Below are 26,525 nucleotides of genomic sequence, written 5' to 3'. Positions count from 1 at the left end.
TTTCTCTTTAGTGAACCATAGTAATTCCTCAGTTAATTGCCTCAATTTAAGTGTGTGATTAGCTCAATTTGTTCTCCTTGCTTTGCAGTAGTTCTCTTCACTAAATCTCATCAGTTGCTATCTTGCCTAATAGCTTAATCTTCTACAGTAATTGTAAGTCAGAGGGGAAGCTCTTACGGGAAATAAAGGATATACCCCTGTAGAGTTCTTTCCAACGATTCCCAAGGGAGAGAATAGGGCAAAAGTCCTTCTTGATTAAGTAATCTATGGATGTAGCTCAAAGCTGTGCACCTCTTTCTTCCTTCGTGTGGCCTGAGGGATTTCCAGATGTGGAATGTCTATTCCTTATGGAAATTTGGAAGAAAGGGTTGGTCCAATTTGTCTTGATTCTCCAGAAATTCTTGCCATGTCCTATTGTCTTCACCAGTTTACATGTGTTATCTTTGTTGCTTCCCTCTCCATGTTGTTCTTTGTGTCACTAATATGATCTCACATCCTTGCTTAACTCTTTCTTCCTCTTCTACGACTGTTTTGCCCCTTCTTATTTCCTCCTTTCTGACTGAGAAATTCACCTTTCTCCCACAGCCAAACAATTTTTTTAACAGCATTTTGTGAGGAACTTCTTCAGCTTCTGAAACAATCACTGAATAGTGTTTACTCTTTGTTGATATGCTCAACTGTTCTACTTTTATTTTGAGGATAGTCTGGTCTGTGCTTTGGATATCACAGTCAAAATTAGATGTGTACATTTTGAGAAGGAAGAAAAGCAGCATTTTGTATGTGCCCTTTCACTCTATAAATACAGAAAGACACTAGTGCCCCAGTTGTAAGCTACCATTTTTGAAAGAATATAAATGTTTAAATGTAAGGCAAATGCTTACGGGCTTAACATTGTAGAATGCGTCCCCTTAAAGTATTTCAAAACATATTTCACTTTGTTATTGTGGCAAATGCTAATTTAACTTTAAATGATTCATAGCTATATATATATATATATATATTAAAAAAAAATCGGAAGTACTTCTATCAGTGAGTGCATTTATTTCATTCCCGTTGTTTGTTGTTTGTTTTTTTTTGGTGGAGAAATCAGTAATATTTTTGGAGTTTCAAAGAAAAAGATACTGATGTTCTGTAAAGACAGATCAACGAACTAGAACCAGAAAATACTTTCATTAAAGCTACTAGAAAAACTCTAAATGCAGTCTTTACTGTTTTTCTCTGTAAATTGTATTCTTAAAAAAAAACATGATTTAGCGTAGGAGTTCCCAAACTGTAGCATACCTTTTAGCTAATATTCCACAAGCTACTTAAGAAGATACATGCATACTGTCTACAGATAGAAACTTGTTCAGCTCTGCAAGCACATGGCCCATTGCCAGAACCAAGATCTGCTCTATCTGCTCATATTTGGGGTTCCCAAGATGCTTTTGTGTGTGTAAAATGGCAAAGACTCCCAAAGACTAACAGCTCCATTTAAGCCTGAGTGAGTGAAAATCGATAACGTAGTTTATAAAGGAATTCATGCTTATGTCATCCCAGCGAACTTCTCTGGTCTTTAAAGCTGTTTAAAACAACAATAACAAAAAAGTAGTAACGCTTAGGAATTGCACTTTGAAAAGAACTTGATGCAAGCTAAGGCTTGAGTTTTGTCCTGAGAAGTTAGGTCTGTCTCTGTGCCTGAAACTGTTAAGCAAACAAAGAAGGGGCTTTTGAAATTTGTCCTGTGTTTCATAAATGAAACGTGTACTTGAGATTATTATCATCTGTAGGGGAAAATATCCAGAAATGTAAACAGTGTTCTTCAAAATGATCATATACTGTGGTAGTATGCAATGGTGAAGGAAAGGTTTAAAAATAGCTGGAAAAATTTGTAGTGATTTAACACACTACAATGAAAAAAAGTTTTGGTTTCAGATCTTAAACTGGAAAAAATTGTAAAACTTAGTTGTTTGATACTGACATAAGTGGAAGAGAGCAGAAAAATGAGAATTAATACCTGGATGTAATCTTTTTTCAAGACATGAGCTCTGTCTTCTTTTTTAATTTGCAATTTTTTTACAATAGCTAAACATTAGGACTCCTATGTGTCAAGGAAAATTGAGTTCTGTGGTGATATGTAATGGTAATAGCTTAATGAATTACGTGATTTCAGTTGTAATGGCTGCTAATCCGACAAGAAAATGAAATGTAAATTGGTAATTTGATGGATAAGCTCCATTTGGCGGTGAAGCTATGCCTTTTTATTTTTAATTACTGGATGTCTAACTTAAAAAAAGAATGTTTAACTCATCTCGGCACCAAACTCCAGATAATGGTTAGAGGTAATAACTTACATAAATTTATTCATGTTATAAATCCTATCAAAATTAATCTTTCCCAAAGTATCAAATGTCTATGAAAATGAGACTTCTGAATTCCTAGATCACTTTTGAAACTATTATATAATCACAGAGATCCAGTTGCTAAAAGCTGTTAGATACTGTTCCATTCTTTGTTGAGCTTTAAATGACTTGGATGGTAGTTTCCTGATGTCAGAAGCAATTTGAGACTTCAGTTTCTAAAAGTGATTTCAGGCCCTAACGTTAGAATATGAGATTCTTACTCATAAGTAAATAGGGTATTCCTTAACACTTTGTACATCTGGTTCATTGGTTGTAGACTATTATTATTTTGGTTACAGTAATGCTCAATGTGTTGTTAGCAGATTCAAAGCACAGAAACGTAAATCTTTGCTTGTTTCTAGATTTTATGTATTACCTTAGAATAAGTTAGTTAAGTAGTGGAAAAATAAATGCTAAAGTTTACTTGAAGTTTGTGAATGTAAGAGAACCTCAGCCTCTTACTAAAAATCTTACATTAAAATATAAAATGAGACCATTAATTGTTTGGTGATGAAACCCATTGCACTTTCCAACTTGGAGTTTGTTTTTTGTTTGTTGAGAAAATGCACGTAACTGTCATCATCAACTACTTGCTTATTTTTTTTAGGTGAAGGTGTGCGTAGATATTTATCCTTTTTTAAACTTTTAGAGCTGGATTCCAAGTGGTCACTTTTGTAACTAACTCTTTTTTTTGCCTAGGAATATTTGTTCATACTTATGATGATGTGCCATAACTGATGTTTTATTAACCATGATGGCAACACAGACATTAAGTATAGACAACTATCAAGATGGACAACAGGTAGGTGTGTTTTTGTTTCTCTTTGACCTAAATACAGTTAGCAAGAGAAAAAACATAGTGAATTCTTCCTTAATGCCTGCTTTGGCATTAAGTATCTGTTCTTGTTTGTAACACAAGATCCTTAAAGTGATGAACTGTTGTTCTTTAATACTCAGATACTTATTAAAGGCTTAGCTAATCTTCACGTGATTTTGCTTAACTTCCGGAAAATGGTTAGATAAGTGGTTTTCTTCTGAATCACCTCTAGATGGTTTGTGTGCTGTAATATACCTGTTTTTAGGAAAGTCAAATGGGCCTGCTTAGTGTTTCGTCTATATGGCCTTATGTGTCTGCAGTTACAATAGCTATGTGGCATTTACACAGTTATAGACTTGCTGTTCTTGAGCAAGTGAAGGATAAATTTAGTTATCTAGAATTATATATTACTTTGACTACGCTTAAGTTGATGAATATGCTGCAGGCTGAAAACTGGTAAAATACTTAAATTAATTTTAATGAGGTTATTGATTTGAATTGCTAATTAGAAAGGTGGCCAATGAGCTTCCAGTTTCTTATTTCTGTTAACAAACAGCTAGAATAGTGTGAAACATACTCAGATATGTCTGGTCATTATATTTCTTTTTTGTACAACGGGCTGTATATTGCAACAGTTTGAATTGTTAAATTAAAATACTGTTAACTGGAGACAAGTCATGCCCTGGCTTGTACTCTGAAGATCCATTTTTACGTTACTGTGTGTCAGCCCTAAGCAGTAACTACTTCTGTCAGTACTTCTGTCAGCAGATGGCAACAGTGGTGAACAATCAGAAGAAAAACAGCAACTTTTTCCATCTTTTGTAAAAATATGTTTATCTGGTTGCAATCTGGGGTTATTGATTGTTGCTGTTTGCTTCTTTTATTGCAATTCTAATTTCTCTCTCTCTCTCCTACCTTACATCTTTTACTTTATTCCCTCAGCAAATGCATGCCATCCTGTGACATGTCAGTGAAGTAATACATGTTTTTGTAAAGACCGGATTGGGAGAGAGCATTTTCATTCTATTTGTTTTGTATTTTAGGCTTTCAGTGACCAAGATACACAGGTAATTTGGGTGCCTGCTGCTTTTGTAGTTTGGAAATGGCCCACAGAAAATAGCTCACAGTTTTAAGTGAGCTGTTTCCTCCTTATAGCAAGACAAAGCCTTAACTGAACATGCTCTCTCCCTTCAATCTCTCTAGATGTGTGGTTCAACATTTATAATCACTTGTATGAGTCATCCCCTTTTACTTTTCTTCTCTTTCTTGTCATTAGCCAAGAAATGAGTCCATTAGTTGCATCTCTTTTTGGTAGCATTCTGGCTTTAAAATAATCTATTCTGGCTGAGGAAGCTTTTGCAAAGCAGGCTGCTCTGTTGGGTGGGATACACTGGCTTTTTCTCAGTTTCTGATTTTACTAGGAGATGGCTTGGCCTCAACGAGTAATAAACCACAAACCTTTTGGTTCTCCCAGACTTCTTGTTGGGAACAGTATACATTCCTTTTGCTTATATTGTGTTTAAACACATTACATTCTGTCAGTCAGGTTCTCTAATAGTTTCTGTAGGCCGGTTCTCTTCTCTGAGTGATGTGATATGTATATCTCATGGGAAAAAAGGGCATAGGATTTCATTCTGAGCACTTCCTTTCTATATGTGTCAGTTCTGGCCACCTGGTGATATCTAGAAAAGTGTCTGTCCTCTAGTAGAGATTAAAGCTTGTTAGGTTTAACCTAGGGGAAAAAAGATTGCAGTATATCTTGTCATTGCAAAGATATTCCCAGTGCTCAAAGGGGAGAAAACCAAGGAGTTTGGGTTGGGGGGTGGGAACTTTCAGAGGTCAGATCCCTTTGAGACCTTTTGCTCAGAAAGATATCTAGCTGGAGGTGATGGGCAAGCCACTTTCAGCGCCTTCAAGGCCCCTCAAAGGCATTACAGGGCTCTAGTGCAATTTAGAAGGTGCTTGGTAGAAGCTGTGACACCGTTGTTTTTCCGGTAGTGGCAGATTGTGTAGCTGTGTTAAATGGACTTGTAGAAGCAGTTACTGCTGTTTCCTTCTATAGCTTGATATTCCTAAAATAATTTGTTATTACAATATATACGTTTGAGTGGTAAAGGTCAGGGAATGGTGTGCTCCTGATAATTGAAAGATTGGAGGGACACATAATATTTCAGTTCTTTGTAAGAAAATGTGCATTTTAGTGCACAAGAAAAGCTTCAGAATCTCTTTTCTTCAGTATCTTGATATAATGCACAGTAGGAAACAAGAAAGAAAACTTAGGAGTAGAAACTTTCCATCTGTTACTTTCATCCTAGAGGCTTTTAATTGAGGTATCCCCATAGGTTTTTGGGAGAAAAAAAAAATGCCTATTTTTTGCTAGTCTATTCCAAAAATAGCCATATCAGAGATAAAGTGCTTTAACAACTTATTAATATCTGTTATTTGCATTTTAGAGCCGAGTGCCAAAACTTACCGTGATCTTTACCCATCAAAAAGTGTCAAGGACTGAAAGAGAGGTTTTGTTACTGCTATAACTTGTTGTGTAACTGCCAAGTCATACCAACCTTCTGGCTATTTTTTTTTTTTTTTAGAAAACAGTACACTTATTTTACGTCAAGCTCACAGATTTAGTTAACTTTTTTTTTTTTCTACAGATGCAAGTAGTAACAGAGTTAAAAACTGAACAAGATCCCAACTGCTCTGAAACTGATGCAGAAGGGGTGAGTCCTGCCCCTGTAGAATCTCAGACTCCAATGGATGCAGATAAGCAGGCCATTTACAGGTATTAATGTTCTGTCTTTTGAAGGGTAAAGAATAGAGGATGTGTTGTGTTGGTTTGGATTTTTTTAAGTTAGTAATAAGTAGCTTGAAATCAGATTATATCTTGGCAAACTGTTTTAGTAGTTTGCGGGGAAAGAATGAGATCAAATTAGCTTTATTGGCAGTCTTCAGTCAAGAAAAAAAAAATCCCTTTATTGTGGGATTCTTCAATTTCAGCATACTTTTAAAGGGTATTCTAAAGGTGGCTGCTTTTCAAGCACAAGTGTAATCTAGCAAGCTACTTAGACCATTGAGCTATGGTTCACTATTTGTTATACTATAGTTTTTATCTTTAATGTGAGATTTTATTTTTATTGTAATTAAGTTGATCTTTACTCCCTGTGCTTTAGGAATAACAATCTGTCACTCATTAATTAGCTCAAACTGGATTAAATGTTGATGTATAACAACACACTAATTTGAGATTTTCTTTTGCCACTCAATTACAATGAATTAAATAATATGTCATAGCTTTTTAGCCTGTGATTGTTTATTTAAATATATGAAAAACAATCAAAACAACAACCAACAACAAAACAACACAAACACCTTTCATCATGTTTTGCTGTAGCCAGTGGTGTTACGTGTCCTCTCTTCCAAGACTTGGCTTTCTGTTTCTTACATGAGTGACTGTTACCTGAAATGAGCTCTAGATGTCTAACTTTTCAGTGGGGTACACATAAGTGAAAATACTTAATCATGTATTTTAACTTTTATTCTAGGCACCCACTATTTCCCTTGTTAGCACTATTATTTGAAAAATGTGAACAATCCACACAAGGCTCAGAAGGCACAACTTCTGCTAGTTTTGATGTAGATATTGAAAATTTTGTAAGGAAGCAGGAGAAAGAAGGAAAACCCTTTTTCTGTGAAGATCCAGAAACTGATAATTTGGTAAGCATAAGCTGTTTCTTTCATTTCTGAAACAGTCATCACATTTGCGTCTTCTTCCTAATTTCTGATCTCAGCTGGTACTTATAGTTTCTCCTCACGCTTTTCTTCCTGCAAGAAATTCTTCTTCATGTTAATGCTGATAAACACTTTTTAAAATAATTTCTTCTGACCCCTTTTTCCCCTTCTTATCTATAAACTTATATCACATTTGTTTCCCATCCTTCGGGGGGGGGCAGGTTGGTTGGTTGGTTGGTTTTGGTGGATTGTTTTTTTGGTTTTTGTTTTTTTTTTTAATCAGGGTTCATCTAGTTAATATAGGAGAACGGTTACGAGATGAGCTTAGAAACTCTTATACACTTTTTTTCTTACATGTCATTGTCTCCTTTGCACATTCTGAAAGTCCTTCCTGTGATGAAGCTGTGATTTCCTCAGTCCCTTAGTCTCCTTGAGTCACATCTCTAGAGAACACCTCTCTTGGCATGCTAGTTTCTAAACTGTCTACCTGCCTTCAACTCTTGAAAACCCATTCCTTTAAGGGGACTGTGTAATAAAATGAGTCTTCATTCTTGAGTCTAACTCATGGGAGAAAAGGCTCCTTAAAATATTTAAATGCAGAAACAAAACTAAATTGATGTGGGATTGTAAACAACAGAAATAGTAATGTTTTCAAGCTGGTATCTAGAAAGATTTATGTGGGCAAATAATATCCTATGTGGGAGGCTAAGGTAATGTACCTGGAGAAAACTCTTAAAACCAAGACTTAAACAATAAATCTGAGATGCTGTTTAGAATTGGCAGGAGTGTTGCAGTGAACAGCATGTCAGGAGGGGCACATATTGTTGCAAAAAAGGAGTCAATTTTCGCTGCTTTACAAGCAGCCTAAATAGTCATTTTGCATAACTTGATCTCTTTCTGAGCACTTTATGACCAGTTGTTGCTGTACTTAAGTTCTGAGAAGTTAATATTTAAATAGTGTCATAGAAAATAAAGCTATGGGAGTATCTATGTATAATAAAACCAGTGTGATAGTGAAGAAGGCTGAAGACAGTGTGTTCTAGAATCAGGCAAGGTTTTACAGCTCTAGCTAAGGAGACCTAAAAAGTTGCCTTCTCAGCTACTTGTTACATCCTTTTAACTGTAGGTTGCAGTGCCCAGGATTGAAATATCTTCATACATTGCATCAATTATCTTAGTCTATGCAAATATAACATCACCTTAGATTAAATCTTCTTCAAGGATGGATCACGTTCACTTTGCCCTAATCCACCTGTAAGAGTGCTTGCAAAAACTTCTTGCACAGCTTTGGCTGAGGAGCTGTTTGTATTACAGAAGCTTCTATTTTCAGTTAGGAAACTTTTTAAGGCCTGAGTAAGGTTTTTGTGTTAGAAGGTAATCCAAAACAATGCCCTTCAGAATGGTGGGAAAGCAGCTAAAGGAGTGTAAAGATTCTCAGTTTATAAATGCAGAATTGAAGAACAGTCATTGGGCACTTGGATCAAAGTTACAACTAGAAGAGAATTGAATCCATGAAATATCAATTTAATGTCTTAATCATTAGATTTTTGTGGGCAAATTTTGACACAGCTCATCTGATAAGTATTTATTGATACGGACAGTTACTTAGTTTTCTAAGTACAAAGAAGCACTGACATACCTACTAAAACAGTTCCATGAATAAACGCTGTAGCAGAATCACTGTTGTAGCTGTAGAAATTAAAAATAGAATATGAAAGAAGAAAACTAAAAGCAAAGGGAAATAAATGATAAGTATCTTCAGTTACTGCCCTAGTGTGAGCAGCAGTAGTGTGGGGTGGTTTGCCTTTTTTTTTTTTTTTATTTGGAATGTGAAAGGTGTAACAAATTTATGAAATACTTGTAGCACAAGATTATTGTCTTACATTTGTAAGCAGAAATAAGTACTTCAGAATAATTACGAGATGGTCTATCTGCGAACAGTGTGACTGTTCTGCTAGGGTGCAGAAATCCTTGGAGACTGAGGGCCACTGGTATCATTATTTTAGGTCTTTTTTGAATCAGAGAGCACTTAGGCTAATTTGGGGGAAAAAATAGTGTTTTTTTTGAAGGAGAAAGAATTAAATACTTTAAAGAGCCGTTAGTTTCTGAGGATGACTAAATGCTGGCTAAAAGCTGCAGTTCATCGGAGATGCTAATTTGCACATGTGCAACATCTTGTGATACCTTTGGTTGTTAAAAAATGAATTGCATGCAGAATTCCCCAAATAACCTACTGGTTTCAGGATATTGTGGTTTGGCCCAGGTATCTAGAAATCTGACTAGCAGAAATGCTTATGATTTTGGAAGTGCTTCTTTATCTCTTTCACTCCGTAATATGTTTGGCTTTTTGTTACTGCTGTCAGTCACACCTCCAGAGGGCTTCTAGCACATAAACTGTATATTTGAAGGTGCTAATAAAATTTTTCCATGGCTCTTTATTTGAAGACTTTTTTGAATATATTTGCCTCCAGTACTTTACTCAAAAATGAGAGTTAGTGCTGTTCTGCATGCAGCAGGTCTGCTGACTTGCTAAGCCTCGGGTTATTTGCTTCATTTATGACTCTGGATTCAACACAAATATACTCTTTTCCCTTATCTCTGTAATCCCAATTTCTCTTCGGAAGCACATCTGAAATCTAGTAGTTGGAATGTAGTAGTTCTGGCTCAGTGGATGAGGAGAGAGCAAGGGATGTGGTTTATCTTAACTTTAGTAAGGCTTTTGACGTTGTCTCCTATGTGAAATTGATAAAATATGGGCTAGATAAATGAGCAGTAAGATGGACTGAAAACTGGGTGAACTGTGAACTGCTGGGCTCAAAAGATGGTGGTCAGTAGCATGAAGTTCACTTGAGGACTAGTCATTAGCGATGTACTCCAGGGATTGATACTGGAACCAGCACTGTTTAACATTTTCATTAATGAGCTGAATGATGGGACAGAGTGAACTCTTGGCAACTTTGCAGATGTTGCAAAACTGGGAGGAGTGGCTGATGACCAGATGACTGTGCCACCGTTCAGAGATACTTTGTCACTTTTAGAGAAATGGGCAAACAGGAATCTCATGGAGTTCAACAAAGGGAAATGCAAAGTCCTCTATCTGGGGAGGGATAACCCCATGCACCAATACACTCTGGGGGCCAAACAGCAGTTCTGGTGGGCACCAAGCCAAATATGAGACAGCAATGTATCCTTGCGGCAAAGAAATTGAGCATACGTGGGCTGTGTTAGGAAGAGCATTGTCAGCAGGCCAAGGGACGTGATCCTTTCCCTCTTCTTGGCATTGATGAGACACACCTGGAGTGCTGTGTGCAGTCCTGGGCTCCCCACTGCTGGACATAGACATACTGGAATGAGTCCAGCAAAGGACCACAAAGATGATTATGGGACAAGAGCATCTCTTATATGAGAAAAGATTTGGTGAGCTGGGACTGTTTAGTTTGTAGCAGTGAAGGTCTGGGAGATGATATTATCAATATATCTAAATACCTAATGCGGGGATAAAGAAGACGGACTTGCTGACTCTTCTCAGTGGTGCCCAGTGAAAGGGCAAGAAGATGTAAACTGAAACACAGGAAGTTCCGTTAAAACATAAGGGAAAAAAAAATTACTGTGAGGGTGATAGAATACTGGAGGAGGTTGCCTAGAGAGGTTGTGGAGTCTCTATCTTTGGAGACAGTCAAAACCCAGCTGGACATGGCCTCAAGCAGTCTTCTCTAGTTGACCTGGCTTTGAGCAGGGGCATTGGATTAAACAATCTCCAGAGGTACCTTCCAACCTCAACTATTGTGTCATTTCTGTGAGCTGATCAGTTTCCAAAGATCCTGCATGCCTTGACCTGCTTCACATGCTTTTGGTTGTACACAAACGTTCTCTCACAGATCTAGTTTACTTTGGTTGTAGATGAGTCTGCTGTGTTCAAATAGTCCTTCCTCCCGATTGACCTGTTTGTGATTTTAGCAGTATCTTGTTTCATGTGGTATTCACCTTGGTGGGCTGCACAAATCCAGCTGATCTTGCCTGAGGTGGATGATGAAGTAGTTATGTCTTATATTTCATGGCTGCTGAGGTCAGTACTATCTTAAACTAGAATCACATTGCAAAATCAAAACTCTTTTGGCATTGAACTCCTGTTCTGTAGTCGTATTGTTGGCCATGACTTTCTGTTACTACATACCAAATGAAATCTGAGTGTGACTTGTCCTCTGCCTGTCCTGAAGATGGGGGACTCTGAACAGCTGACATTCTAACAGGCTGTTCAGTTTGTCAGGGGCAGTGAACAGAAGTTTCTGCCAAGTTGTGAAATAGCCAGTACAGTTTTCAGTCTCTTCTTCAGACTGGAATATTGGTGATTGCACAGAGAAGGCTGGAGCTGGGCAGAGTTTTTTGCCTTGTGTCACAATAATATGTACATTTTCATATAGAATGAAAATCTCTTTTTAGTAGAGACAGATTCCAACATTGTGCATTATGTCTTCTGTTCTCGCTGGTCCTCCCTTTTTAACTCCAATGTTAAATCAACCATTTACTTGAAAGAAGCAGCTGCTGAAGACTGGTAATGAGTACGAGCCAGAAGGGTGGAGCTGTTAGGCCAGACAACTACTTGCTTTCCACCTGTGCTCTTATCTGACCCCAGCAGAGTCAGACAAACAAGGTGTAAATGCTTGCTCAACTTGGAGCCACAGCTAAACTGAGATGAATTGAACATCAAATTCAGGTCTTGTCCAAAAAGAGTCACAAGCCTGCCTGCTGTAAGGAAATTGGCCACAAATTCAACTGTTGCAGATTTTTCCTTCTTTTGGAGGCAGCATTTAGAACGCAACTACACTGCTTAGTTTTTGTGACGGACTTAAACTAAATAGTCCAAAACAGTAGAATATAATTTCAGGCTCCATACTGCCTGTAGGCTAATTGACTAATAATAGAAATTGTGAAGGGTCACAGATACTGATTGTAAGGCAACTTGGGATCCTGACAATGTTTCACATTGTGCACTCACTTGAAATGCCTTGAATATTCCAAAGGAAAAGTTTGGTTTTCATCCAGAGGATCACAGTATGTTAATCTGGACGGCACAGGCATCAGATCAGTTTGAACAGAAAGGAAGATCATTAAGAGAGATGTAAGGTTGAGTAACTCTTGGTAAACTATGGTCTGGATTACCATGTTACTTTGGTATTATGGTTCCCCTTCTAAATTATTTAGTGGTTTCCTGCAGTAGTAGTATAAAGGATACTGGGAAATACAGGTAGCATCCACCTGAAACTTAATTTTAAGAACATCCATATATTGCTAAGCCTGGCCTGTAAACCAAGTTTTGATAGAGGAATTCTGTTCTTTCTAGTAAACTACTCCAACAGCGTCAGTTGGTGATCTTGACTTGACATGGCAAAGGGTTATGGTCAAAACAGAAATAGTGTTACAGGGCCTTTCACTTTTGCAGTGTCTTTCCCAAGTCTGACTTCGTCAAATACACTGTCAAAATAGGATGTTTGCAGTGAAATGGATGAGAACATTTCTACAAATATTGATGTCTTCTAGATCGGGTCAGAACTTTGATATTAGGCTTCGGCATATTTAGAAGAGCAAGAATTTCTCAGAAGAGATTGTAATAATTTGGAAAGAGTTGGAAATCTTGTGCAAGGTTGTTTTTTCTTTTTCTTAAATGATGTTTCAAGGAACTCTGTGAAATCACCTGGATTAAGCATATTTTTAATTTGATTTATTTGTATGTTCGTACTTTTCTATATGTACACTCATGTAATAAGGTCAGCAATGGTTTGTATTCAAAACCTGCAGCACTAAAAAAAAAATCCTATGAAATTGTCTTATGGCTTCCCTAAAGCCTGAAGTTTTATCTGAGTGGTGTATAAGATGCTTCTTTTCCTTCCAAGGAAGAGTGTATTGCAGGAAAATGCAAAGTTCCATTCTAAAATCTGTTGAAAGAAAACTGAGCTAACTTCAGTGCTAGCTCCTGGACAGATTTGATCTGCTTGCCCTGAGATGTAGGAAGTCTTGACATTCTAGGTATGGCTTTACTCTTAACATAGATTAATCTTCAGGTCAGAAGTAGTTGTCTTTGGACTGGAACTCCTGATATATACACAAAGAAAGTGGCTTTTCTGTGGCAGTTACATTTGCTCTTCAAGAACTATTGGCCACCAGCAGAACTTTTGAAACTTTTACCTTCCAACTTCATTGGCTCTGACCACACAGGTTAGACTATTCAGAGAGGTAAAAGAGAGAGGTACAAGTTTATGATTTTTGCGGTAAATATTTAGCTCTTATAGATACACATGGCACTGCATATTACTGGAGCCAGAATTACCCTTTATCTTGGAATGTCTTCTACAAGTTTCTTCTGATTTTCAATAATTTTTTTCTCTTCTCTGATTCTTGGTCATGCTTTCCATGTCTCCACTGATCTTCTCTGAACTTGATGTAAAGTGCTGATTAGCTGCAAGAAGAGCTGCAGACCTCTCAATTTCAAATCCTAGTCCTTTTGGAAAAGACGTGGAAGCTAAAGGTTGTGCTCCTGTTTCGCTTAGTAGACTGGCAGTGTGCTTTCCTTCCCAGAGCTTTAACTTCCTCCTTATTTTTGGATTGTACACATATGTGCAAAGGATTGCATCCACCTTAGTTGTTCTGTCGAGCACCAGTATCAGAAGAGATGTGTTCACTGTTAAGAACCAGATCTTGGTGGTCTGTATTGCTAGCCAGATGTTCCCAAGTGCATGTGCTTCTTTCTGGAAGCGTGCTCAGCTGCATATCCGTAACATAGAGTATCATCTGTTGGAACTCCTTACCCTTTGCCACCTCTGTCTCATTTTCACAGCTAAACCAGATCTTGGAATGAACCAATGAACCAACTTCTCTTTGTTCTCCATTAGTATCATTAGGACTTACAGGGCCAGGTTCCTCCATGTCTAAGAAATTGTTCAGCATGAGTGTTTGCAGTTAATTTTTAGAGCTTTCACACATAATGTGTGAAGACATTCAGTACTTAACACTTCTTTGCTTACTGTTAACCTAGCCACTGCAGAAACATCATGTTCCCCAGGATGGTTCCTACCTCTCACATAGCTTCTGTTCATAATAAACTCTTCCTATATATGGGTGGCTTTTTAAAATTTCCCCACATTCATAGGACTGTACGATGATTCAGGTTTGATTACAAGCTTCAGAGGTCTGCAGTCCAGCCTCTTGCACAAAGTAGGGTCAGCTGTGAAGTCAGAACAGGTTACTTATGGCTTTATCAAGTCTAGAAACAACACAAAACGTGTACTCTCACTTTTGTATTTGAACAGGACACTGCCTTTTTTGAAGACCCCCGAGTTTTTGTTTCATTTGGGGTAAGGATTTTTGGTTCAGTACCCTCTTCTCAAAGACTATCCTATAGAATTTTTAGTTTTATCAGGAAAAGTGGTGGTGAAGTCATTTGGATATTATTGTCTGAAGAAGCCATGCTTTTGCGTTTCTGAAAAGTGTTCTTGCTATTGTAATGTACAGAACAGTCCAATAAACGTGTAGTCATACTTTTCCTAGCTATGTCTGGTAGCTGGGGACTCAAAATATGGGAGAGAGCTTGTCAAATCAAAACAAATGAAAACACGATACCCCCTCTCCCAGAGTTAGTGTTCTTCTTCTGAAGATCTAAATCACCCCAGAAGGATTTGCTCAGGGAGGCAGGTGAGCTGTAAATGTACATATTTGTAACTTTTTTTTTGCAAATGACAAGAGTAATTTGAGTAAGAAGATTACTCATCAGTCTGTGGAGATTCTCTCATAAATGTTGTCTACATATGTATTTGCTATAGGCATATGTGCCCTGAAGTCTGTAAAAAATTGTGGGTGTATGTTTTAGATGAACAAAGATGAACTGGGGTTTATTACTAAGATAGTGTGTTCTGTGCCCTTAGTACCATGTACTTGAGGCACTGAAAAGACAGCACACAGGCACAATCTGAAGCAGTTTTAGGGCTAAAGGTGTCTTCAAATTTAATATATATTTGTATGTGAATATGCTCTGAATAGCAGTTTTAGCAAGGACTAAAAGTTTTTCAGTAGTCTTTTTCTCTCTGCTTAATAGTTTACCATTATCTCTGTTTACAACAGTTTCAATAATATACATATATCTCATGGTTACTTCTGTCTTTGTGCATATCTCTGAAATGATGCTCCAGGTTTATTTCTACAGCTGAAAAGACTGAATCAATTGGGTTATAAAAATTCATTGCTCCATGGTATATCCTACTCAGTAGCACTAAATAACAAAAACATGGTGGTTGTAGATTTTTAAGATGTGCCTGTTAAGAATATAGGAATGAAATATTACTGCTGCTGTGATCTGTCTGGTATAATTTCTTTGTATTACTTTTGTTCAATATGAGTGATTTTGTCAGGAGTCCTTGATTCCCACCCCCCCAGTTTCCAGGAAGAAGTTAACTTCTGCCAACAAATTTAAGTTTGGTCCACCCATGCTGCAAGAGAGCAAGAGCCAAATGGCCACTATTAGTGTAGTTGTAAATGAGTAAATAAGTCCTGGTGACAGGCGTGGCATATTTACAAAGTTTTGTTTGCCTTCCTAACAACAGTAGTGCAGCTTCCTCCAAGAATAGTGTGACTGTGTGTGGCTCTGCAGAAACCTGGGAAGTGTTATTCGTTGTTGATTTATAGTTAACTTTGACTTTAATTCCATTTTCACTTAAAGTATCAACCATAAATTTGAAACTAAATCTATGCTGAAGAAAGGATTTTTATTTTTCCTCCGAAAAAATGCTGATCATTAAATAATATAAATAAGGGTAACGGTTTAAGAAAAAAAAAAACACTCTCCTGACTGAGCAAAACTAATCGCTAGTACAGTCAAATATTATGTGTCCAAAGCCATAGTTTCGTTACCTCAGTTTTAGTTTAATGTTTCAGGCATTCACTAATATATGTGCTCTGTGTTGGTCTGCCACACATGAAGAACGTTACAGTTTAAACTTTTTGTCTCTGAAACTGTTTGGCTACCACAATATTACAGAGCAATCGGTAATAATTCTGAAAGGAGCAAAATATCTTTAAACATAGATGACCTTTGGTTTTAGTTAAAATTTAGTTAAATTTGCGGAGTTTAACTTGCTTGTGTTTAAAGGTACTTAAATGCAGTTTAAACAGCAACCACTGCTCAGGGCTGTTTTAGAAGATTGCTGTTTTATATACCTCAGCGTTGGGCCATTGCACTTATTATTTCAAAGGCTTTTGGTGGTCATAAGAGTTACCAGATTTTAATTTAAATCAACTGCCTCAAGTCTACAGCTCAGATTTTTCTGCAGCTGTGCTTTTAAAGATCTATGTGTGTTTTGTTTTGGTTTTGTTTTTAGCCCTGAGAAGGAATCAGATTTCCTTTTTTTGTTATCACTTCACTTTTTTCCTCATTTATTTGAACATGTTGTTTGCACTGGGTGTCATACAGCTGGAATACCTTCTACTGAAAAATCAGGGAAAAGATCTGTCACAATGAAAACTAAAGTCATGATGTGGAGGAGAGCACAGCCGTGAGTTTGGCTGCCTTCATCTCCTTCAGGTGCTTTGATCAAAGGCAACTTCAGCTCCCAGTTGGCTTGTTTAGTTAGAAGTACTGAGTGGATTACTTAGTAAGCTGTCATTTCTGGTCATTGGATTCAGTCCTCTGGCCAGGTACATGACCCTTCATGTAGGACAGATTTTCCCAAATCATGTTAAAATCAAGCTTTGAACAATGTTTCAAAATTATAATATGTTCTATTTCATAAAACTGAAGGGTGTTTTTCTCGGAGATCTAGTGTAACAAGTAAATGTTGGCACACTGTATAAAAAATAATTACTTTGCCAGTGTGTTATGTATATATTTGAATGTCCTGGATTTCCTACTGCTTCATGAAAATTTAGACCATCTGGATTTGTTTTTAGCTTTTGATCATCTGCCATGACCCTTACAATCACCTAAGCTATTTTTATACAGCATGTAATACCATTAGCTATCCAAGCTTACGAGTCATTTTCTCGCAGTAATCATGATAAGTACTCTTATCACGTACGTATCTCCTGTACTTCAATTTTTGTTTAAACAGGGGTTTGTTATTGGGTTTAGTGCTTTGTATTTCATGGTTTATATGTCAGAAATGGTCTTTTCATCTGAAAGTTCTTATAAGATTTTACCCCTGAGTTGTTAATCTTTGACATACATTGCAAAGGAACTTCAAAGCTCTAGGGCTGAAGAACTGTTTGATTATTCTAAGCTTTGTTGAACAATGTGACAAACTTTGGGACCTCTTTATTCTAATTTTATAGAAAAATAAAAGCTATTGTGTTTTTGTTGTAGGCGAGATGGCAGGCCATTTCCTAGGCCTTTCACCCTCCCTAGGAATCTGTGTGACAAATTCATGCTAAGTCACAGAAGGGTCTTCTCACTGCATCTCAAATTCATCTGTACACTTTCAGTTTTCTTGGATCAGGGTGTAATGTGGAACTGAACCTGATATTTCTAATATGTAGCTCAACGAGACCAAGCCTGTTCCAACCATGCTTTCCAAATACTATGTGTGGATGAGATAACTTTCCTTCACTTCCAGTCTTGTGTGATGGAAGACTCAGAGCTGTGTGATGTTGATAAAGATCACATGGCTGTGCAGGTTCATTCTTTGTACACCTTTGTACACCTTAACTACGATCTGTCTTCCTGATGTGTCACATGTGACAAGAGACAAAGATCCTATTATTATGGTGTTTAGTTTCCCCTGTATGGTAGTATATATATGCAGTGGAAGGATACAGGCTTTGTATGTAAACACGTTCATTTCACATTTCAGGAGCATAATGGTCAAAGCTAGAGAACTCTAGTCAGCACTTAACAATTAGTAACTCTACTTTGATTGGATGGCTTTTGTTACTGGTAGCATTTGCTTAAATCTCACATTAAATATGTTTTAAATTAACAGTTATTTTGTTTCTAATTTTTTTCCCAATTCTCTCTCTAGATGGTAAAAGCAATCCAAGTTCTACGAATCCATCTTCTTGAGCTAGAAAAGGTTAATGAACTCTGCAAGGATTTCTGTAGTCGTTATATTGCCTGCCTGAAGACAAAAATGAATAGTGAAACTCTCTTAAGTGGAGAACCTGGAAGTCCTTATTCACCTGTGCAATCTCAGGTATGTTTCAAATACAGCTAAGTATACTCTTGCTTACATTTCCTTAGGAAATTATAATTACACTTCTATTGCTGTTAGTTTGCAAACAGTTTCTGTAGTTTGTTTTACTTTCTCAGAATTGTTTATGAAGAGTAGAAAGAGCTGTACTTTTTAGTGCACACCCATGTGCCACTGCTGATGGAAAAAAAATGTTGAAATGTGGCAGAACTTAGAGTCACTTGACATGTCTGTCATCCTTTTATGATTTTCCCTCAGTTGAGCAAATTGAGATATTCAGTATAGCCTGGAATTGCTGTTTTGTTGGAAGGAGGCTAGGAAACAGAATAAACAAAGGAGAAGGAAAAAAAAAACCTTGTTGTTAAGAAGGTCTCCTTAGTCTAGTCTGCTTCATTAAAATATTGAGGTGGCTGATATTTTTTATATACAATCTGTATTCCGGAAGAAAGAGACAGTGTCTGATATATTATAGTTGCAATATTTGAGATGTGTGTCATTGCCTGTCACCTGGGGTAATTGTGTGGTTATGACCAGTACCCCTTCCTATATATGTGAACCTCAGTTTATATATTGTTGACATTACCTAAATGCAATAACCAATTGCATTTTTTTGTATTAAATTGAAGACAGTTAATTATACAGTTAGTACATTATGGTTGATGCTGCTGCTGTTAGATGCTGGAAAGTGAGCCTTGCCATCCAAGTGCCTACTAGATATCCAGTCTTTGGGGAGGGCCGTTCTATGACTTAGTGATGTGTTTGATGCTGTGTATTCTGAAAAGCCTCATTGACTTTTAAACTTTACTGTCTGGACTCTTTACTTAGGTATTGATGTCTGGAAGTGTGTAAAGAGAGTCTAAAATTAGACAAAAGCAACTTTTAAAAGGTTATCTGTATATCTGTTACAGTCTTCTGTAGAGGCAGGAGGGACTGAGTTTTCATATGAAGGAATGTCTAAGAGTCTGCATGGTCAGGGTTGAGTAAGAACTATCCTGAGCAGAATAAAAGATATTGGGCATCTTGAATACTTAATACTTTATTTTGAAATTAAAGGAATTAAGGTAATAACTAAAAGCTTTGATGCTTGTAATAAGAATATCAAGGGTCCATTTCATCTGTCCTTTTTCCCTTGTGCCTTTGGAAACTCTTTCTCTTAGTATTTATATACCCAGAATAATTTCTCTTCTACAATTTCTCAGGATAGTTTTATGTCTTTTCTAACAGTTGCTTTCATGAGGTTTCAAAGCTAATGGTTGGTGATAATGAGAAAGTTAATGTAGGTAATGATGAACCTCTAATGAAGTCTCTTTCTATTTGAAGTTAATCCTGTGATTAAACTCCAAATGTATTTTTAGAGCCAAAATTACACAAGCATGCTTTATCTCCTTAAAAAAAAAATTAAAAATGCAAGAAACTAATTGTTTTATTTTCCTAGCAAATTCCAAGTGCCATTGCAGGCACACTCAGTCCCCAAGGGATTATGGTGCCAGCATCAGCATTGCAGCAGGGAAATGTAACTATGGCAACAGTAGCAGGTATGACACAATAAAGAAAAACTGGCACCTTGCTCTTCATTTTGATTTCTTTTATAGTTGTTACAAAATATACACAAATACTTTAAAAAATGTGGTTTAACTCTAATACCTGAAAAGTTGTTATGATACAGTCGACTGCCTTGCTCGTCTCTGAATGTTCATTTAATTTATATGTGTACCAGGTATACGTATGTGGCTGAAATATGTATAATATAAGAGATCTTTCTGTTCAATACTACTTTTGTTAAAAGACATTTCAGATACTGGGGTGGTTTACACTTTTTTTTTTCCTTCAAAAAAGGAATTCCATTTGGGAAAATCATGCACTACCTAAATTATTGCCCTTGTTTGCTGTCTCCTGCTCTGTGGAGTTTGGAACCACACCTACAAGTCTGTGAAATCCTTGATATCCAAGTTGTTCTACTGTTGTATGGAGACAACAGTTGAACTGAAATGTTTTATCTTGCCTTTAAGCAAGGTTTTAAAACAAACAGGAAAAAAACCCCTGACTACAAATGCAACAAAGCAATGTAGATCCTTCAGAGAGGTTATTCTGAGACACAAGATGTGCTTGGTGGCTTTGGTGTGCAGGACCCCCTGTGCGTTCACCAAGATTCTGTCACCTTAGTTGATGTGAACATCTGGGTGTCACCCATCTGACTGCCATAACCACTTGACACACACAGGTGTGCTTTTGATGTTGTGACCGTTGTTGGCCGAAGAGTTAGCTCAGTTAAAAAAAAAAGCAATGAACCATTTTGTAGCCTGATAGTCATGATGTTTTCCTTTGAAAATACATTTAGAATTCCCTTAAAATACAGGGAAACATAATAAAATTTCATACATATTTTTGTGGATGGAAAAAAATGTAGGGTAGTAAAGAGCATCTCTTACATGCTTACTAGAAAAGAATAGTTGCTATATTACCAAAACTGTTGTATTGTCTGTGCTGCTGATTGTGTGTTTAAAGAGAATAATATCCAAAGGGTTTTTACTTACCTATAATCTTTGTTGCTCTTCTGTTTTAAGGGGGGACAGTGTATCAGCCAGTCACTGTGGTCACTCCACAAGGTCAAGTGGTGACACAAGCACTGTCACCTGGGACTATTCGGATCCAGAACTCTCAGGTTTGTTTCATGGGCTTCACAGAATAATATCCTGGTTGAAGTAAATCTCACTGGTTTGAAGAGCTTTGGTTTAAATTTGATGCACTGTCAATAATGAGTTCTGTGTACACACACATAGTAACTAATGTAAAATGAATGCAAGCACTGCTATAGGAGTTACAAGTTGTATAACATGGCATAAGGTCCTAGACAGATCTCCGTTGCCACGACAGTGGCAGGCAGTTCCTGCCTGTGAAGTATCTTTTTTTATTGATGGCAGAAAAGTATAGGTACATGGATTAAAACAAAAAATGTATATATATATATGTTACATTACCCTCCCTCCCCCCCAAGCCCAACAAACAAAAATCCTCCAAACAAACAAAGAAAACCCTCTGAATTAAATGGACACTTTTTCAATTATTTTAAACTTTTCTAATTGTTGAACTAGTTTGGTGGCTAGATAGATTTACTATATTGCATTTTGGTGCCACACTGCTGTTGTCAGAAATTTGACTTTTTATCATGATGGCAACCACTAGTACTGTGAAACTTACATATTTCAGAATTTGTGTATGCTGAGAAGCATTTTGCAATAAAACCTTCAAAATACTCAGTTGTGAGTGACTATGGGAGATCCTCACATTGAGCTGATTATATCATACCCTAAAAGCTAACCACTCTTTTTTGGGGAGTCTCTTGAGAGTAGATCTGAAAAACTCAAAGAAACAACTTTAAGGAACAGGAAACCTGAAAACTAGACCATCTTCAGTTATGGAAAACCTTGCTAGCTTTCTCTTGGAGTTGGAAATGGTAAATCAAATCTTGCAGGAATCTGGAATCAATTAAAAATGTGAATGAGGAGGTACCATCTCCACAGCATGAAATGTGTTGGTAATCACTGACTCACTGTCTTCTTCCTTCTTACGACCTTTCAACCAAAAAAGTATGCTTAGAGTGTTCTTACCTTCTTTTATTGTCAGTGGCATGCATGTACTTGCCTATATATATATATATATATGCATTTCTGTCCTCAGATACCTTTCAGAAAGAAATGTGTGTGTAAAATTACTCTCCTACACTAAAGTGTTTTGCAAGAAAAATACTTTTTGTATGTCTAATGAAAAATATAACATACTGAGTAGAAAATAATGCCTGTAGCCTATAAACAAAAAGAAAAAGGATTTGACCTTCTATATATGTATCTGTGGCTACTCATGGTGTGAGTAGGAATCTCCAAACCCACCTGCGCATAGGTTTGGACCTTGTATTCCTTGTCACCCATAGGAAATCTTTTTCCAAATTCCTCTTTTTTCAGTGTTTCAGAATGCCATGGAGGTAAGGAAGAAATACTGGGGGAGAGCTGTTTAAAGTTACTTATAAAGCCTTCATATACAAGCAGATTATTTAGAATGTAAAACATTGTTTTGGAAATGTGTATGCTCCAGATACGTATTTGTTGTGATAGAGTAAACCTCATTTAAAACTTGATTCATACAGCACATAGACATAATGACTGGCTTGAAAAAATTGCTCTGTCTTGTCTGAAAAACCTGATTTAGAATGATTTCAATTGTAATTGTCTGAAATGTAATCTCATATGCAATTTATATGCTTTTTCGTCTTATCTCCATAAGCATTTAAGAACATATTCTCTAATGTTCAAATAACTGATGTGCAAATCATTTGATGTATCCATAGGAAGAGAAAAAGAAATCAAAAGTGAGAAAGAGATACAAACCTTTAGGAAAACAGTAAGAGTATTGTAAAGTGAATTAAGTGTTCTACCATATATATCTTCTTGCTCTTTGAGGTTTTTTATTTATTTAGCAGGACCTTTAGCATTTTTGTTTGCAGCTCTGGCATAATAATTAATTTTACTTTAAGTCCTTTATTTGAGTCTTAGGTCAGTACTATTTTACAGCTTCCATAGTTTATGTTTGCACACAGTGAGCGTATTCAGCGTTGTGTTTTTCAATTGCTCTTCACATGTGCAAATGACTATATAGACAAGGCAATCAGATCCCTAGCGTAGTGTAGCTTAATACAGAGGATTGTTAATCTGACATGCACTACACAGGTGGATTTTATTCTAAATTATAGTAAATCAGCATTTGGCTATTGTCACAAGATCACATACACAGCCTGATAACTCCTACATGATATGTGAAAACTATAGATATCTGATACAGCATTTTCCCTGGATAAAGACATTTTAGAATCTTATTGTAGGAGAGCTGCTATTTTAAGTCTTCCCTAGCAAATAAAGTAGCTTTTTATAATCAGCATGCCTCAAGCCTAATTTCTTTTCATTCCTTCTATAAATGACTATTCATACATTGATACAGAGTACTGCTATTACTATGTTAACTGCCTTATTTCTTCTAAAATTACATGCGCAGCTTCAGTTGCAATTAAACCAAGATCTAGGCATCTTGCATCAAGATGATGGCTCATCAAAAAATAAAAGAGGAGTTCTTCCCAAGCACGCTACAAATGTGATGAGATCTTGGCTATTTCAGCACATAGGGGTAAGGACTGGACACGATCAGTAGTCACAGGATTTTATGTAACTCTTTTATGTGGTCTCTTATGATTTTGCCTCATAAAGAAGGTGAATTTATTCTGTTGTTATTTGTGTAATCTCAGTTCAGTCTTCCCTGAAGTCATTTGGAGTAACTCCACAGTCTAATGTCAGTTTTATTATTATTTTAGTAAGTAGGTTACATTTGTACCTCATGATCTCAATAAACATTGTTAAAAGGGATCTTTCTTCATTCATTGCATTGAGAACGTAATGCTCTCTACACCCTGCTTCATGGCAGAAGGGAGAATAGTTCCATCGGTGTTTTCTGGGTGTTTTTTTTTTTTTTTAGAAGAGAATTTCAGATTTTATGGCCTTACCTCCTTTCCAACAATCCTTCTAATGTGTACCAAGTGTGTTACTGTCTACTTGTGCTTTTGACAGAATGCCTTTCCTCTAGCACAGATACTTATCCTGAAAGGATAAATGGGTCTCAACGTATACCACAATGTTTAGTTGATTGATATTTTGTGTTTTACAACTGTTTTACAACAGACAAATAATACAGGGAAACTGCATGTACGCTTCTTGTGTTACCTATACTCTCTTTGTCCGTTTACTTCAGAGTAGCTTGATTTAGCTAGAAAATGCTTGCAGTATTCTCATATGACATTGCCTTTAGGCAGCATAACTAATCAGATCTTATGACATGCTGTGTTGTCTGGGGATCATGCTGTTTAGTGAAGATTGTCATCCATGAGAGCTTTTTCTTCTGAATTATGTATCAGCAGATTAATGCTATTATATAAATGTTCAAGGATAAAATCAGTTTCATGTAGTAAAGCACTCTTTGTTAAATGATTTTAATCTATAAAAGTTTGTGATGTTTCAAAAGTTTGGTTTTTAACACATCAGATGGTCTTAATCTAGCAGCTTTAATCAGTTGTAATAAAGGAGTCTTTATTTTTGATGAGGAGATGAAACAAGTTTATGCCTTTTCTGTTTGCTTTTTTGGTCTTCTTTAGCATCCGTATCCAACAGAGGATGAGAAGAAACAGATTGCAGCACAAACAAATCTGACACTACTCCAGGTTAACAACTGGTAAGAGCAAAAACTCTTACTTTATGTCTGTTGTTGTCTGCACATACTTACAAGATACAGAAAGTTAAGAGTATAACTTGGATGTCTGTAGTTGAACTTACTGTTCTACATGTGTTACCAAATACATATAAAAAAAAAAAGAATTATGCACTGATATACAAGCATATTATTTTTATAGTAAGGTATAATAATACTTGTGCCATTGAAATTATATAAGGGCTCCAGAAAACTTTGCAACATTAAGGAGTTACATTCTGTTCTATTGCTGAAAGAGATGGAGGTACTCTCATGTCTCTTCTGCAAGTAGAGAAATTGAAGTTTAAAGGCACTTGGTGACCTGAAACTCTGAAAAGCATTCCCCTGATAATCATGGTTGCAAATGTTTAAGAAGTTACTGTCAACAGATGATCATTCTGCTCTTGTATTGAAGGATCCCATCCTCTGAGCAGTGATGTCTGAACAGAGGGTGTCAGTCCCTCACTTACTGTAGTTCATGGTTCAACATGTTTTACCGGATCTTATCTTCACTAGAGGTTTAAGATAATATACGTGCCCTGGGAGAAGAGAGAAGCTAGGGTGCTGACATGCATCCTATTCTGCTTGTGGCATTGGTTCCTCAAATAATTGAAGCTAAGTCCAACAGGGATCCTCCTCAGGTTTCAAAGGTGATGCTGGCTGCATGGCTGCAGAGGGTTCCAGTGGAGAAATACTCAAGGGTAGTGGCAGTAGACTGGTTCCAGAAGTGGGATAGTGTAACTCTGCTTGTGTGACACAATAGTAATGGAGCTCTCTGGTACTGGGATCTGACTCATGTCTCTGCAAAGCATTGCGTTACACCGTGTGGACCTGCCAGCTGCACCCTACTTCCTTCCATTGCAGGTAGAGCTGGGTCCTGGGGATGTTTTTGTCGGATTTAGCAAAAGATGCTCTTCTCAGTAACAGCACCTTGCCACAGCTAGCTACATTGAAATTGTTTCAGTTAACTGGTGGTAGCCAAGCGAGATGTGTTTTAAGTGTTTTCTTGTTCACTAGCAGAAAGGGGAAGGGCATCAATTAGCATGCTCAAGTAAACAAGTGAAAATCAAGGAAAGGAAAGGAATTGGGAAAGATCTGAAAACAGTGTTTGCTGTTGTCTCCTGAATCAGGAACCAGACCTTGGAAAGTCAGGAAGCCTGTACATCCAGCTGGTTTTAACTACTTCTTGCCTTTGTGTTTAGGTTTATCAATGCTAGAAGGCGAATTCTTCAGCCAATGCTGGATTCCAGTTGTTCTGAAACCCCAAAAACAAAGAAGAAAACAGCTCAGAACCGACCGGTTCAGAGGTTCTGGCCTGACTCTATTGCCTCAGGAGTTGCTCAGCAGCAATCTAATGAGCTCACAATGTCAGATGGTAAGGAGAACTGGCTAAACCACAGATAATAAAGTTAATTCCTCTGTAACGGGGAAATGAAGGGTTTGATGTCTTTGAGGGGAGGGGAACTTCTTGATACTTCAGTATAAATGTGTTTCTAATCTGGAAAAACACAACAGTTCTTCCCTCTTTACATTTTTTCTGTGTTTTGGGGAGTTATTTTATTGGAATTTATGTTGAGAGACTGTTCTATTGTTTTAAAAGTTATGAAACAACAGAACAAAGGTAAGATGTACAACGAAGTGTTTTAGTATGTGGATGCACATCAGTAGCATTCTGTTTGATTAGCAGTACTGGACTGCAAATTCAGTTTCTTGACCCCATCCTGTTCACATACCTTCCACTGTTGCTGGAGGGACTGAGCATCTGCAATTCTGTATATGCCTCGTGTGTTTCAAGTTGAACACTGAGAAGCAAATAGATGTAATAGAGCCTCCAAAGACTTTGTCTGAAGTAACTTCCTTACTATCAGATGAAACAGACTCACTTTAAGATAAATAACTGCTTTAGTCTACGGCCATCCTTTCTTTCCTGCCAGCTGCTGCTTTATTCCTTTCCAGTTTGTAGCAACTTTTCCCTCAGCCTCCACTGCATCTGACAACAGCTTTATCCTTTTAAGTCACCTTGAATCTCTGTGAATACTCACATTTTTCTGCACTGAATTAAGCTGGAATACTTTGCAGAAATAGTTTTGTGATGACTTGACTAGAGAATTGCTATAGTGGGTGTCCAGAACACAGCTAAGTTTAAGA

The 26,525-nt window shown here is 37.0% G+C and overlaps 1 protein-coding gene across 4 annotated transcripts in view; it reads left to right on the top strand.

Moving 5' to 3' along the window:
• Positions 1-26,525, top strand: part of PKNOX1 (PBX/knotted 1 homeobox 1) — a 45,728-nt gene that overhangs the window by 12,036 nt on the left and 7,167 nt on the right. For 3 of the 4 annotated variants that reach the window (XM_082043691.1, XM_082043693.1, XM_082043692.1), the window contains exons 3-12: positions 3,081-3,183; positions 5,853-5,980; positions 6,741-6,912; positions 14,232-14,276; positions 17,928-18,098; positions 19,531-19,630; positions 20,660-20,757; positions 23,139-23,267; positions 24,286-24,362; positions 25,580-25,752. In XM_082043691.1, coding sequence (XP_081899817.1) covers positions 3,133-3,183; positions 5,853-5,980; positions 6,741-6,912; positions 14,232-14,276; positions 17,928-18,098; positions 19,531-19,630; positions 20,660-20,757; positions 23,139-23,267; positions 24,286-24,362; positions 25,580-25,752 — 1,144 coding nt within the window. In that variant the 5' untranslated portion in view covers positions 3,081-3,132. The remainder of the gene's footprint in view (positions 1-3,080; positions 3,184-5,852; positions 5,981-6,740; positions 6,913-14,231; positions 14,277-17,927; positions 18,099-19,530; positions 19,631-20,659; positions 20,758-23,138; positions 23,268-24,285; positions 24,363-25,579; positions 25,753-26,525) is intronic. The other variant, XM_082043694.1, reaches the window with a different exon arrangement.

The sequence above is a fragment of the Streptopelia decaocto genome, assembly GCF_964273445.1.
Source record: "Streptopelia decaocto genome assembly, chromosome: 1".
Classification (NCBI taxonomy): Eukaryota; Metazoa; Chordata; class Aves; order Columbiformes; family Columbidae; genus Streptopelia; species Streptopelia decaocto.
Note: the sequence above shows the minus strand (reverse complement) of the source record. Positions and strands in the feature narration are given on the sequence as shown.